This window comes from Cygnus olor, chromosome 24 (assembly GCF_009769625.2).
Source record: "Cygnus olor isolate bCygOlo1 chromosome 24, bCygOlo1.pri.v2, whole genome shotgun sequence".
Taxonomy (NCBI): domain Eukaryota; kingdom Metazoa; phylum Chordata; class Aves; order Anseriformes; family Anatidae; genus Cygnus; species Cygnus olor.
The window spans coordinates 5,261,531-5,274,154 of record NC_049192.1 but is presented as its reverse complement, the minus strand read 5'-3'; the positions used below and the strand labels follow the sequence as shown (position 1 = coordinate 5,274,154).

General features: G+C 62.1%; 1 protein-coding gene across 5 annotated transcripts; it reads right to left on the bottom strand.

The window, feature by feature from the left end:
• Nucleotides 1–72: 72 nt before the first annotated feature.
• Nucleotides 73–9,682, bottom strand: TULP1 (TUB like protein 1). 5 transcript variants are annotated; one of them, XM_040535753.1, is made up of 10 exons: nt 7,710–9,682; nt 6,912–7,564; nt 6,593–6,706; nt 6,372–6,506; nt 6,146–6,237; nt 5,203–5,843; nt 4,446–4,554; nt 4,179–4,277; nt 3,669–3,840; nt 73–2,696 (listed from the first exon to the last, which is right to left on the bottom strand). In XM_040535753.1, the coding sequence occupies exons 2-10, from the start codon at nt 7,369–7,371 to the stop codon at nt 2,563–2,565; spliced, it is 1,956 nt and encodes a 651-aa protein (XP_040391687.1). In that variant the 5' UTR covers nt 7,372–7,564; nt 7,710–9,682; the 3' UTR covers nt 73–2,562. The 5 variants fall into 5 exon arrangements, with proteins under 5 accessions (XP_040391687.1, XP_040391688.1, XP_040391690.1 ...); XM_040535754.1 differs by having other exon boundaries at nt 6,912–7,833; nt 8,295–9,682; XM_040535756.1 differs by lacking the exon at nt 7,710–9,682 and having other exon boundaries at nt 5,203–5,315; nt 5,673–5,843; nt 6,912–7,386.
• Nucleotides 9,683–12,624: the final 2,942 nt, after the last annotated feature.

The window sequence follows — 12,624 nt, the reverse complement described above, 5'->3', positions numbered from 1 at the left end:
CATCCGTCACACTTTCCGTCGGCCAAAGTAGATACACATTTCTTGTGCTTCAATTCCTCGTCTCCTCTGGTGTTAACAGCCAGCGCAAACAAAGGGCCCGAATATCCATCGCCCTATTAAATTGTTTTCATTTGTTCCTTGTGCTGCAGTTGGTTTGGGTTAGGAGGATTTGTGTGAGCGATTTGGGGTAGGCGGCTGGCGCTGTAATTGCTGTAGGCTGTGCGCCTTACTTGCACATCGCCTCCGAAGGTGCTCGTTTTGGGACAGGGTGGCATTGCATCTCACGCCCTCTGCAGCTTCGGGCTCCCTTTGGGAGCCCCTTCTGTGGGGCTGCAGGCTGGGAATTTTTGGGGGGGTGCAAGTAATAATGGAAAAAAGCAGCGGCGTTTTAAGGGAGAAACTCCCAGGAGATCAGTGGTGCCCCAAGGCGAGCGTGCGTTGGGATTTGGAGACCTCCCGGAGCCCCTCGAGCCGAGCCACGCTCCCTGGCTGCACTTTGGCTTTTCTGCTTCCACCGGTGCACAGGAAACGGAGACAAGTGCGGGTGGAGGCAGCCCTCACCCGTCAGCCGATCGTGTCCCAATTTCAAACAGATGTGTGGTTCCTGGCTGGATTTGGGCAGAAAGCTCTCGCTTTCCCCCACATTTGCCGGCCATACCTAGCCAGGAGACGCTGGCTTTAAACCCCAGCGGCTGTTTCTCCTCTCGCTCCCAAGGTCTTGCCATATGGGTGAGGGATAAAATCCTGCACGGGCACATGGACAGCCCCATCTGCCCCCCGTGCAATCATCGGATGAATCACGGAGCCCAAATTCGTGCGGCTTTTGGGAAAAAACAGGCTCCTTCTGCAAAGCCACCAAGGCAGATGTTGACCATCGGTGTGGCTGGTCCCCGCAGCGCTGGTGTTGTCACCTCCCCGCGGCGCTGGCATCGATGGGGGTGTGCTGGGAGCCTGTCCCACCCTGGGTTTGCTTGGTGGCATCCAGGGAAAGAGTCTTCCAGTCCCCGTGCCACTGCGATGGTGGGACGCATCACAGCAGGGTACAATCCTGCACCGCTCTCCGCAGCCGGGGTTTTCTCCGAACCACGTTTGCATCGCACCAGGTGCAGGATCCAGCACAGGCCCAGCGCTGCCACTTTCGGCCCTCAGCCCCTTGTGTGGATGGGAGCACGGGGACAATGGGCTCATGGGGACAATGGGCTCATGGGGACAATGGGCTCAGGCCACGGCGGCGTTGCGACACTGCCCAGCGAGGATGAGCATCCCTCTTGCACAACCACAGCTGTCTCGTCTGCTTCCTGCTCCTCTGCCTGTCCACTCCGGTCACCTTTCGTGGTACTTTGGGGGCTCAGCGCACCCCCAGCATAGGGGAGGACCCGTCCGCACCCAGGCAAGGGGACCCCAACTTGTATCAGCATCCCTGGGGGGCAGTCTGTGAGACGAGCAGGGGAGAGAAGCATCATTGGGATGGCTTTATGGGACACCCTGATGTGTCCTGGCATTTCTCATCACCAAATTAATTGGGGATTTGGGACTCTCCATGCAGCCAGATCCAAAGCTGGGGTTATGCTGGAAAATGGGCCATAAGCTGCCCTGCTCCCACCATGCCGCCCTTCTCCAGCATCTCCCCTTCCTCAGCACCCATTCACAACCAAGGGGCCCAACTCATGGGGTGGCACCCCCGCTTTGTCACCTCCGGGGACGCAGGGAGATGGAGCGGGGGCTCTGCGGGACCGATCCCCGTGCAGCAGCGTGGCTCAGAGCTGCACCACACCTCGTGAATCACAAGCTGCTTCTGGCAGCGACCGCACTTTCCCCTTCGAGGTCTGCTCCTGGTGGCACCGGCTGCCCCCCCGGCATGTGCCCACCCTGCGGGGGCCAGGCTGCTCCCTAGGGACCCAAATCCCCCAGGGCTCGTGAGCACTCCCATGGCTTTCAGGGACGCTGCACTTCTGGGCATGTCACAGCCACTTGTGCCAGAGAAAGTGGTGAAAAGCGGGGGTTTTGTGCCCGTAAGGCAGTGAGCAGCGGCGTGCACAGCAGAGGAGCAAACAAAGGGGTGCTGGGGGGGCTGGACCCTGCTGCTGGGCTGGGTTGGGGGCTCCTTGCCCCCCAGCAGCGTTGCGCCCACTCGCAGCGTTTAAATGAAATCCCGGCCCTGGAGGTGGCGGGCGCCGGCGGTGCCGTGGGGTGACCTTGGGCAGAGCCCAGCCACACGCCCGCAGGGGGACGAGGAACCACCCTGAACCAAAGGACACCACCAACCCCCCCCTTCTCGTTTAAAGAACACGCTACAAAATACAAAACAGAACCAAAAAAAAAAAAAAAAAAAAAAAAAGGAGGGATGAGTTTCCAGGATTCGAGTCCAAGAAACGTCTCAAAGGGATGAAATCGGGATCAGAGGCAGCCTCATCTGCTAAATATACCCCGGGCCTGACTCTGCCTCCTGCCCAGGACCCGCAGCTGGCCCCGGGCGAGCCAGGGAAGGGGCGGCCGAAGCCGGGTGAGCGGCGCCGAAAACGGGGAGCGAGGGAGGGGAGCGGGACGGGGGTGGCGCGGGGGCTACTCGCAGGCCAGCTTCCCGTCGAAGCTGGAGAGGGCGATGGCGAAGGCCTGCAGGGCGCACAGCGGGTAGTTGTAGTCCATGGTGAAGGCGTCGTCGGCCACGCGCCCGAACTGCATCACGATGTAGTCGGCTGCGGGACAGAGGGGAGGGCGCGTGAGGTGGTGGTGGTGGGGGGGGACGGCTCCTGCGCCCGCACCCTGCGCCCCCCTCCCCTTTCCAGGGGGATTAAAAGAGCGGCGTGGCAACGAAGCCACCCTACTCCCAGCTCCTGCGCCCTATTGCAGCACAATTTATCCAAACCCAGTGTTTTCCCATTGCATGGCCCAGCAGGGCGTAGCGGGGACGTGGCACCCCTCAGCCCCCCCAGCACCCCTTCCCCACGTAGCCGGAGCCTGCCGAGGGGCGCGGATCCCACTAACCCCCGTGGGACGCCCGTGGCGTGGCCGCTGCTGGCACCGGAGGGCGGGTGACAGGAAATCTGTAAAAATAACCGGGGGCCCCCGGCAGGTTTTTTCTGTCCTGTAACCCAACACCCCGGGTGCCGATGGCTTCTGACTGTGCTGGACAGGTGACGAGCGGCCGAGGCCGGCTGCTCGCACCGGGGCCGAGCGCTGCCCCGTGGCAGGACGCTCGCCGTGGGGCTGCTCACGCCTTCCCGTGGGATGGGCGGTGCTGCAGGGTTTGGGGGTGCTGCGGGGTTTGGGGTTGCAAACCCACCCCGGAGCCACGGCCGGGTCCCGCATCGGTCATCGCGGTCACCCCAAGGGACTGTCCCCGAGGTGCGATGTGCCCCAGGGGTGTACTCATCGGCAACGTGGGGTGCATGCCGGGGGAGATGCTGCGGGGTGCTCTCATGGCGTGGCATTGGGCTCAGCACCCTGCAGGATCGGTCCCTGCCCTAATCTGCCTGGCAACAGGTGACCTCTGCCGGAGCGCGGGGCTGGGCGCTTCACTCCGGCTCTGGCAAACGCAAGCAGGGCCCCCAGAGCAGCCGTGCGAGACAAAAAAAATAAATAAAATGCAGCAAAAAGGGTGCTGCAGGGGTGCCGGGACCCCAGCCAAGATCCAACCCCCCACCCCCCGCAACCTGCCCCCGGCTTACGGTCGCTGCCGTGCACAATCTGGAAGTTTTTAACGGAGGCGTGGGTGACGCGGCCGTGGAAGTTGAGGACGTAGGACTGGGTCTCGTCGTTCCACACCGGCGCCTTGTTGTGCAGCTCGATCACGTTGTCCATGTTCTTGTTCTGCCATCTCATGAGGAGGCCGTCGTTGTCCTGGGGAGGGAGAGGGGAGATGGAAAAGGGGAGGTATGTCCCCCCCCCGGAGCCTTGCCACCCCTGTTGCATTCCCAGAGGGATGCCCTGTCCCTGGGTGCTCCCCGACACACTGCCCCATGGCAGGGCCATGCTGGGAGAAGGGAGACAGCCCAGAGGAAAATATATGGACACTGACAGTCATCTCCGCCTCCCAGAGAGGAGACTTCAACTTCAGGAACACCTCAAAGTCCTTCTGTACCCCAAACTGGGTAAAACCCAAGATAATCCCCAACAAATCCTGCATTTGGGGGAGATCTGGCCCCACCCCGGTTTGGCCCTTGGCTGCTCCGACTTACATTTCGGGGCCGGATGGGCACCCTCTCGTTATCCGAGTTCATCCCAGGGATGATGACTGTCATCTTGCGGGGCCCTTTGAACCCCAGGACGTTCGTCTCCTGCAGGAGAAGTCCCGGCCATAAAACCAGCGACCACCGCGGGCTGCAACCCCTCACCAGCATCCAGCCTGAGGGTTCAGGGCCGGATCCAGCCCACCCTGCAGGTCCACAGCCCCCCTGGGGCGATGCCCTGAATGCCCCAGTTGGGGCCCCCAGGTCCCCGCTTACGTAAACCACGGCCGAGAGCTCCTGCCGCACGTTGGACCAGTCGGCGTTGGCCCTGTCCGGGTTGGCCCCGTTGTCGAACACGGTGAACTTCGTCCCCATCAGGTTGGACCTGCAGCACCAGCACAGGACGTGACCACGGTCGGTCCCACCAATTTTTTGTTTTGCTCCAAGCTAACAGCCCGGGCACCCTCTCCTCGGGGCAGTGCTCGTGTAGGGCTGGGGCGTTCAGATCCTGGGGGGCCGAACCACCCACCCCACAGCATCCCCGCACCCCTCCAGCCCAGCCCGGCATCGCTCCGACCTCCAAACCTGCCAAACCCTCCTGGCTTCCCCCATACAGCCCCGAGCATGAACGCTGCGGCGCGACCAGCACCCATCCTTGATCCCTTTTTCTCCATTGTCCCCATTTCAGGGCACCCGTCCCCCCAAAACCGGGGGTGGGGGGGGTGGGGGGGTGGGCTCGGAGGCGCTGCGGCACGGCGCCGGCGGCTCGGCGGTGCAGCGGGCCGGGGCTTGCCGCGCTCGCCGGCGCTTCTGCTCGCCTCGAGCTGCCCCACGGGAGGAACCGGCCCAGCCTGTTCCCCCTCCCTGCCCCCCGACGCTCCTCGGGTCACAGCCAACAGCGGCAAGAGCCGAAATTGAGCCAGCCAAATCCTTCCTCCCGCACGCCGAACCCATTCCCGGCCCGCAGCCGACACAGGGGAAAAAAAAAAAAAAAAAAGAAGGGGTGCCGGCAAAACGGGGGTGCCCGCCTCACCTCAGCTTCCCGATGAAGTTCTCGCCGCCCCGCGACAGGTCCGTGGGGTCGATGGAGATGAGGTAGTTGGAGGTTTTGCTCTTCTTGCGCTTCCTCCCGGCGAGGAGGAAGACCTGGGAGGATGGCGGGGCCGGGGCAGTGCCATCGCCATCGCCCCGCCGTGCCCTTTGCGCAAGGTTTTGCGAAACAAAACCTTGTTTTGGGACACGGCCGCGACCTTGCGCAAGTCCCCGCAGCGAAGACGAGCCCCAAAACACCGCCGGTGTCCCAGCCGGGGCTGTCATTAGTGTGACCGTGGCTCCCCGGCCACTGCGGGGCATTTGCCGACACGGGACGTTTCCCAGGAGGAACGACGGGGCTAAGAGCGCGCAGGAGCAGCGGGACGCGCGCCAGCAACCACCCCAAAACGTGAGGGTGCTCCCAGGGTGGGTGCAGAGCCCCGGGCCCTCCGGCCCCCCGCCCTGGCTCACCTTTTTGTCGTTATCCAAGTGCAGGTAATAGGTGGGGTACAGCCCCCGGTCCATGCCCTTCTTGTCCCGCGTCACCCGGCACTTGATGGTCACCCCCTGCGGAGCCGGGCGCAGCACGAACTCCTCCAGGTTATCCACCTCGATGACGGGTGACGGGGGCCTCTCCTCCTTCTGTTTCAAGGCCAAACCGGAGCCCTTCGAGCGCGTTTCCTCGTGCACAGCACCCCGGGAGCTTCCCAGAGAGCCCTCGAGCCCTGCCCGTGCCACGTGCCACCATCTCCTCTCCCAGATAACAGCTCCTCAATCCCGACATTCCCCCGCGATGTGGCACCACTTTGGGGACAGCACGGATGTCCCTGCTGTTCTCTAGACCCGCTGCCCACCCCAGGGGATGTTCCAAGCCCCCCCAGCCTACCCACGGGGAAAAGCCCCACATCTCTTTTTTATCCCCGCCCCCCACCCCCCCCCCATACCTTCTTGGATTTCTTCCCTTTGCCCTTCTTGTTGGAATTTTTCTGTGGCGTCTGCAGGGTCTCCTCCTCGCTTTCGGCTGCTTTGGGAGGCGCTGCGAGCAGAACAGGGCAGGAGCACAGAGGGAACACCAACACCATCGGTAACAAACCCCCAATAGCCGGGGGTGCCCCGTGCCCCCGAGACCCCTTCCAGCCCCGCCACCCCCCTCGCAGAGCCGACTCTCACCTTTCTTTCTGGTTTTCTTCTCCTTGGGGGGGTCCCCGCCGGTCTGGAAGAGGGACACGGGGTTTTTCTTCTTCTCCGACCTGATGGGTTTGGTGCTGGAGTCGGAGTCGTCCTCCTCATCGCTGCCGGCGGCGGCTGCGGACACAGGGACATGGTGTGGGTGCTGCTGGCCAAGGGTGCCACCTGGGGGCAGCGGGGCTGCCCACCCCCCTCACCAGTACCTTTCTTCTTGCTTTTCTTCTCCTTCTTCTCCCCATTCACCTGGAACATGGCCGTCGGCTCCTTCTTGGTGCTCTTGGTGGGTTTGGCTTTGCCATCGGGGTCGCTCTTGTCTCCTGGAGGGATGGACAGGGCCGGGGACAGAGGACAGGGAGGGGGACAGAGGACAGCCAGGAGACAATATATGGGGAGGGGGCGATGGCCCAGAGCCCCCGTTCCCCTCAGCCTCCCGGGACGGCGACGGGGACAGGACACGGGCAGTCCTGTCCCAGGACGCAAGTGACAACGGAGCCAGGATGGAGCCACCCCCTGGGCGCTCACCCTTCGGCTTCAGCTTCTTCTCCCGGCCTTCACCCGCGGGGGGCTCTTTGGGCAGCTTCTTCTTGAGCTTTTTCGGCGGATCCTTATCCTCCACCTCCTCTTCCTCATCATCGTCATCCTCCGAGTCCTCGGCCGGCTCTGCCCAGCGGGGACACAACGGCGTTGGCGATGCGACGGCTTCGCCGGGAGCAGGACCCCGCAGCCCCCAGTTTTGCCAGCAGGGACCGTCCCCTCCCAAGCACCGGCTGCCGTGGGCACGGTCACGGCCGTGGGTGCCGGCAGGGGCGCGCACGGCCACACCGCCCCCTCGTGGCTGCAGCCGCGGGGCGCACACGCGCGACGCGGGGGCGCGCGTGGGGCTGGGGACTGGGGGTCCTCGTCCTTCTCCCCGTGCCTTTAGCGGATGTGGGGGACAAAAAGCACCCCAGGGGCGTGCAGAGCCGCTGCAGACGCACCCCATGGGTGGTGGGGACGGACGCTGCCCGCCGTGTCCCCCCCATCACCTTGCTGCTTCTTCGGGCCCTTGGCCACACGGGAGCGGGGCGCGGGGCTCTCCTTCTTCTTTCGGGGCTCCCGGGTGACTTTGGGGCAGCGGTCCTTGTCACTCTCCTCCTCCCCTTTCTCCTCCTTCTTCTTCCTCAGCTTCTTCACCCCTGGGCATTTCAAGCGACCCCGTGATGGAGAACGCCATGGGTTGGGGACCTGGCGCGTCCCAGGGCAAATGGCAAAGCCCCCGCCTGTCCCTCAGCTTTAGGGGGACAGAGGCTGGCAGAGGGACCCCCAGGCTGCCTCATTTACCCTGTGCCTGGGCGGGGGGCTCCTCTGCACCTCCCGACTCGCCCGGCTTCTTCACCCGCAGCCGCCGGGGCTTGGCTTCGGGTGCGGGCTCCGGTGCAGGCTCCTGCCGCTTCTTCTTCAGCTTCTGCCCTCATTGATGGTGCTGCCGAGACGAGATCATGCCAGGGTTAAATCCCTGCTCTTTCAGCAGCCGGAGCCCTTTCTGAAATGCCCCAAATGTGGGCATTTTGTGGGAGCAGGGATGCGAAAAATGTGGGCACGGGAGCGGGGATGCGCTCGCTCCGTCAAATGGTGCCTTACCGTGGGGCAGCCCCGTGGAGGGAAAGCAGAGGGAGGAAAACAGAAAGGGATGTTAGCAGGCAGACAGGAGAGCGTTGGCACCGGGATGTGCCAGCCCAGGGGATGAGGGACATGATGCTGGCATTGCCCCAACAACCCCTGTGCCGTGGGGACGCGGAGTGGTTTTGTATGGGGAGCCACCTCCCCCCGTCATCTCCTGGGGACAGGGGACACCCTGGGGGACCCCAGCTGGGACAAGGGACACAGGGACAGGCGGCACAGCTCCGTGCCCCCATCTCCTCTCACCCACACGAAAGGCCCCCATGGAAACCCAGCTGTGGGTACGGAGCTTCGAGGCCTTGCCCGGGGAGGGCTGGGGGACGCCGGAGCCTCGAGGATTGAGGTCAGCGAGGAGCGAGGCGGGAGGAAGCAGGGGATTAGAGGCAGCACACCTAATCCCCTTTAACCTGGGCTATAAATAACGCTGATTTACCCAATACAGAGCATGTGGTGCAGCATCGAGCTGCGGGCAGGGGCCATTTGGGGAGTAGGTGCCAGCTGCGGGCCCCCAGAAGGTGCTGCGGTGCTGGTTCCATCAGGGTCCCCACCCCAAACAGGGCTTTTGCCCCCTTGCCAGGGTTTTAGTGCCAGCTGGGTCCCTCCTGGGCAGAGCCCCCAGTGCAGCAGCACTGCCGGGGGGTTGCAAAGGGCCGGATCCAGCCCCCAGCACCAACGCTTTGCCTTCTCCTAACATGCATCCCCAGGGGTCTCCTGGAGGGGGGCTGAAAACCCCAGGTTTTTATATCCTCAGCTTGCTGCCCGCAAATAGCTCCTTCACCCCTTTAATCCCTTAAGCAGCACAGGAGCCCAGCCCTTTGCTTCGTTACTTAACGAAGCCCTTTGAGGAGGGGCCATCAACTAAACCAGGCTGATGACATTTTGGCGAGACCCCCTCTGCTGAGGGCTTACCCCCGGGGGCTGTGCCGAAATGCAGCCCCCCCCCCTATAGCAGAGGGACCGGCTGTCGGGGTCACAGCCCCTGGAAAGTGAGTCACTGCTGACAGCTTAGCCGAAAGGCTTAATTAAAGCACTAATTAGGAACAAAGATCCCACCTCATGGGCCCTGCGGAGTGATGGAAATGGCTTTGGGAGGATGCATGAGGGAGCGGAGGCGGGGGGTGCCCCCAGATTTTGGCCCCCAGTTGGGACTGAGCACCCCGAGGGAGGACCCGATCCCATCTTGGCGTGGGGCTGGGGGCGTCCCCATCCTCGGCCCCTGGGGAGAGCCCGTGGCAGCAGGATGGGGGGAAGGATTCATCCTCACCTGCTTCGGCTTCTGCTGCTGGGGGCTCCCCGACTCCTCGCTGGGGCTGTGGGGGCACAGGAAGGAAAGGGGTGAGGGCTTTCCCCAGCTCTGGGGGGTTTGGGGGAGAACTGAACCCTACACAGCTTCCCCGGGGGGGCGAGAGCCTCCTGCTGGGGCCAGATCCTGCACAGGTGAGAGCTGGAAGGTGGGAAGGGGGGGGGGAGCGTCTGCGCTGCGGGCACAAGCCTCCCCTGAAACCTTCCCAAAACGCTGCTGTTTCCTCGGAGCCTTGTCCCATTTTGGCCATGCCAATAAATCCAATCCCACCAAAAATAAATATTTGAGCCTTTTCCTTCCCCAAACCTTCCTTTTTCTTTTTTTTTTTTTTTTTTTTTTTAAGGACATGGCAGCCCGGAGGAGGAGGAGCAGAGCGCGTGCGCCAGCATTTTGGGTCTCACGTCTCAGCTCCACTCATTTTGTTTTGTGACATTAAAACCTTTCCATCACTTCAGCATCAGAACGGCTTGAAATGGCAATTTCTGGTGGTGCTGAGTCAAAAGGGACCCCACTTTTCCAAAGCAGCTGCCCCCATCCTGACCAGGTCGAGCTCGTCCCTCCCCGCCAGGCAGCATAGGATGGGGTCTGCCTCTGCCAAGGCTGACAGCAACAAGGTTAATTTGGGAAAATCCACCCTAATTAATTCTTTCCCTCTGCAAGCCAACGAGCATCCTCGCACCAACCCTCAGAACAACAACAAAACGAAACCAGAATATTACATCGTAATTAAATAGGAGAAAAAGGAGCCGGGGCAGGCGAAGCACCCGGGGGGAGCGCATCCCACCCCGTGGGCCGCATCCTGCCCGACCCCGCTCACCTTTCGGCCGCCCAGACCTCGCGCAGGATCTCCGTCTGCAGCGGCATGGCCCCGACCTCCTCCCCACCAGCAGCCCCCGCAGCCGCTACCGGCCCGGGGCCGGCTCCATGGGCTCAGCACCACGGGCTCAGCACCACGCCGGTTCCGCCAGCCCCACGCCGCCGGTGCCGGGAGGAAGAGCGAGTGGAGGATGCGATTAACTTTTTCTTTCTCTTGCAACTCGGTAATAGGATTTCAGGGCCTGCCGGCCAGCCCCGTGGGGAGAGGCAGAGCGCGGCAGCTGTCGCGGTAATCCCAGAAAAAGGGGATCCCGTGGGAGCGGGGCGTAAAGCAGACCCCGGGGGACTTTTGGGGTGCATGGCTCCCCCCAGCGCCGGCTGTGGGGGCCCCGCACGGCAGGCTCCATCGCTTCCCGAGGGATGCCACCTCTTCTTTTCAGGGATACCTTCCTTTTTTCCGCCCCCAAATGGCATCTTGGTGTCACGAAGAGGGGAGCTGGGTTGGTCGCAGGATGCGTGCAGGGGAAGCCCACGCAGGGGCGATGCCGGGGGGTTCTCTGTGTGCCCTGGGGTGATGCTGGTCCCTGCTCTGCTCCGAGCCATGGCCCCGTGCTGGTTGCTCTCTGCTCCAAGCCCCCGGTCCCACTGGGCGAGGGGACCCAGCTCCTGCGCGACGCTGCCCCTGCGTTGCCTCCCCGCTGCCCCCAGCCCACATCCCCCTGCCTGCGGGCGCTCTGCGGTTGAACACCGGACAAAACAAAGCTGCACAAATCCCTGCTGGGCTCAGCCTGGCCTTGCCCAGCCACGCACACGCCAAACCCCACCGCAGCCTCCCTTCCCAGCCCAGGCCCACTAGATGGCATTTAAACACCGTGCGCCCGGCGAAGGGCGTCCTCGGCGCACCCTGAGCCATGGAGAGGGACAGATGGCGAGACCCTCGCCTCGCAGAGCACCCAGCAAGGCTCTGAAAAGCCTAAAAAGCTGCTCTGGGTGAATGAATGTCTCCCATTTCTGCCAAAGAGAACAGCAGTCCCTCTCTTCGTCGCTGCTCGGGTTTATTCGCAGCTCAGGACCAGTCGTGCACGGCGCTTGGAGCCACACGCAACCAGCACCGGGGGCTTCGATGCCTTCGGTACAAAATGCTCCCATTAACCTCCAAACTGTCCTCGTCTGCCCACCTTCAATTTTCTCTTAAAAGGAGGTGAAGAGCACCAAGCCTGGAGAAGCCGGCTGAAATAAAAACCTGCTTAAAAATAGGGGGGAAAAGCCCAGAAACAGCAAAGCAAGTTGCAAGTTTCCGCGGAGCAAGCCAGGGGTGTTTCATAAGGAAAACATGGCTTGGGCTGACCCAAAACGGCTTTTTTTTGCCCTGCTTGCAAAAAATAAAAGCCAACTCTTCGCAGTGCCCCTGCTTCCAGCCCTCCTAGCGGCAGCCTTTCCCCCCCAGCACCCACCCTGCGTGCCACCGATGCACCCTGCAGCTCCAGCCCCAAATCTCCCAAACGCACAGGCTGACAAACAAAAAAGGCCTCGGGATAAAGCTGCCCAGGAGAAGCAGCCCCGCTGAGATCCCAAACAACACCCGCTATAAAAAGGGGCAGCAACAGCCCTAGGGGACACCGATAATTCCCTAAGGAACGGAGCCATCGCTGGAGCCGGTGCGTCCCCAGCCGTCCCCCCCGCGGCTGCTCACAGCAGGATGGAGAAAAGAGGAGCCTTTTTTTTTTCCCTTTTTTTTTTTTTTCAGTTCTTTATTTTCAAGCTTCAAAAGGGGTATTACAAAGAACAGACAGTAAAAATAAAAAAAAAAACACAACTGAAAGCTGTTCTCCAAAGGTGGTGACAGCACCCAACAGGCTGGAGGAAGGCGACGGGCGAGGTCGCAGCAGCAGCACCGGCACGGGGTGCTCACCGACGAGCCCGCGGTACCGGCTCAGTGACAACACCTATCCCACTTCCTGACCCTCGAGGTGCCAACCTGCTGCTTCTCTTTTTCACGTGGGCCCCAGCTAAGCAATAAAACCCCCATTTAAAAATTTGAGCCCACTGCTGGCCGCGATTTAGGCACCTGTGAGCAGCAGCGCTGGAAAACCCTTTTTCGCCCTCCAACAAAATAAAACCCGTGATGCAGCCTCTTAAAATAAAAACAAATTCCCCCAATGAAACAGTGCTTTGAAGCCGAACTGTAAATCCCTAAGCAGAGGGGTCACCACGGATGAGAAACGCCTCCGCAGCCGCAGGAGGGGGAATCGCCTCCCCCAAGGGACAGGGAGGGCACGCAGGAGGTTTTCGTTCTCGTGCTGCAACGCCCTCGGACACGTGCAGGGGACCAACAGGAGAAACCTGAGCCCACCCCGACAGCAAACTCAGTGAGCACAGGGGGGCCAGGGCACCGGGTCCCTGTTGCAGCTCCCCTCCCAGCCCCGGAGCAAGAAGGAGGAGGAGGAGGAGGATGAA

Excerpts from the sequence above, each read along its gene's own strand:
- TULP1 (XM_040535753.1), bottom strand. The coding sequence starts at position 7,371 with ATGGGGTGCGTCTGCAGCGGCTCTGCACGCCCCTGGGGTGCTTTTTGT. Across the intron at positions 3,841-4,178 it reads TGCCCATCCGGCCCCGAAAT|GACAACGACGGCCTCCTCAT; the intron begins GTAAGTCGGAGC and ends CTCCCTCCCCAG. Across the intron at positions 2,697-3,668 it reads GATTGTGCACGGCAGCGACC|CCGACTACATCGTGATGCAG; the intron begins GTAAGCCGGGGG and ends TCTGTCCCGCAG.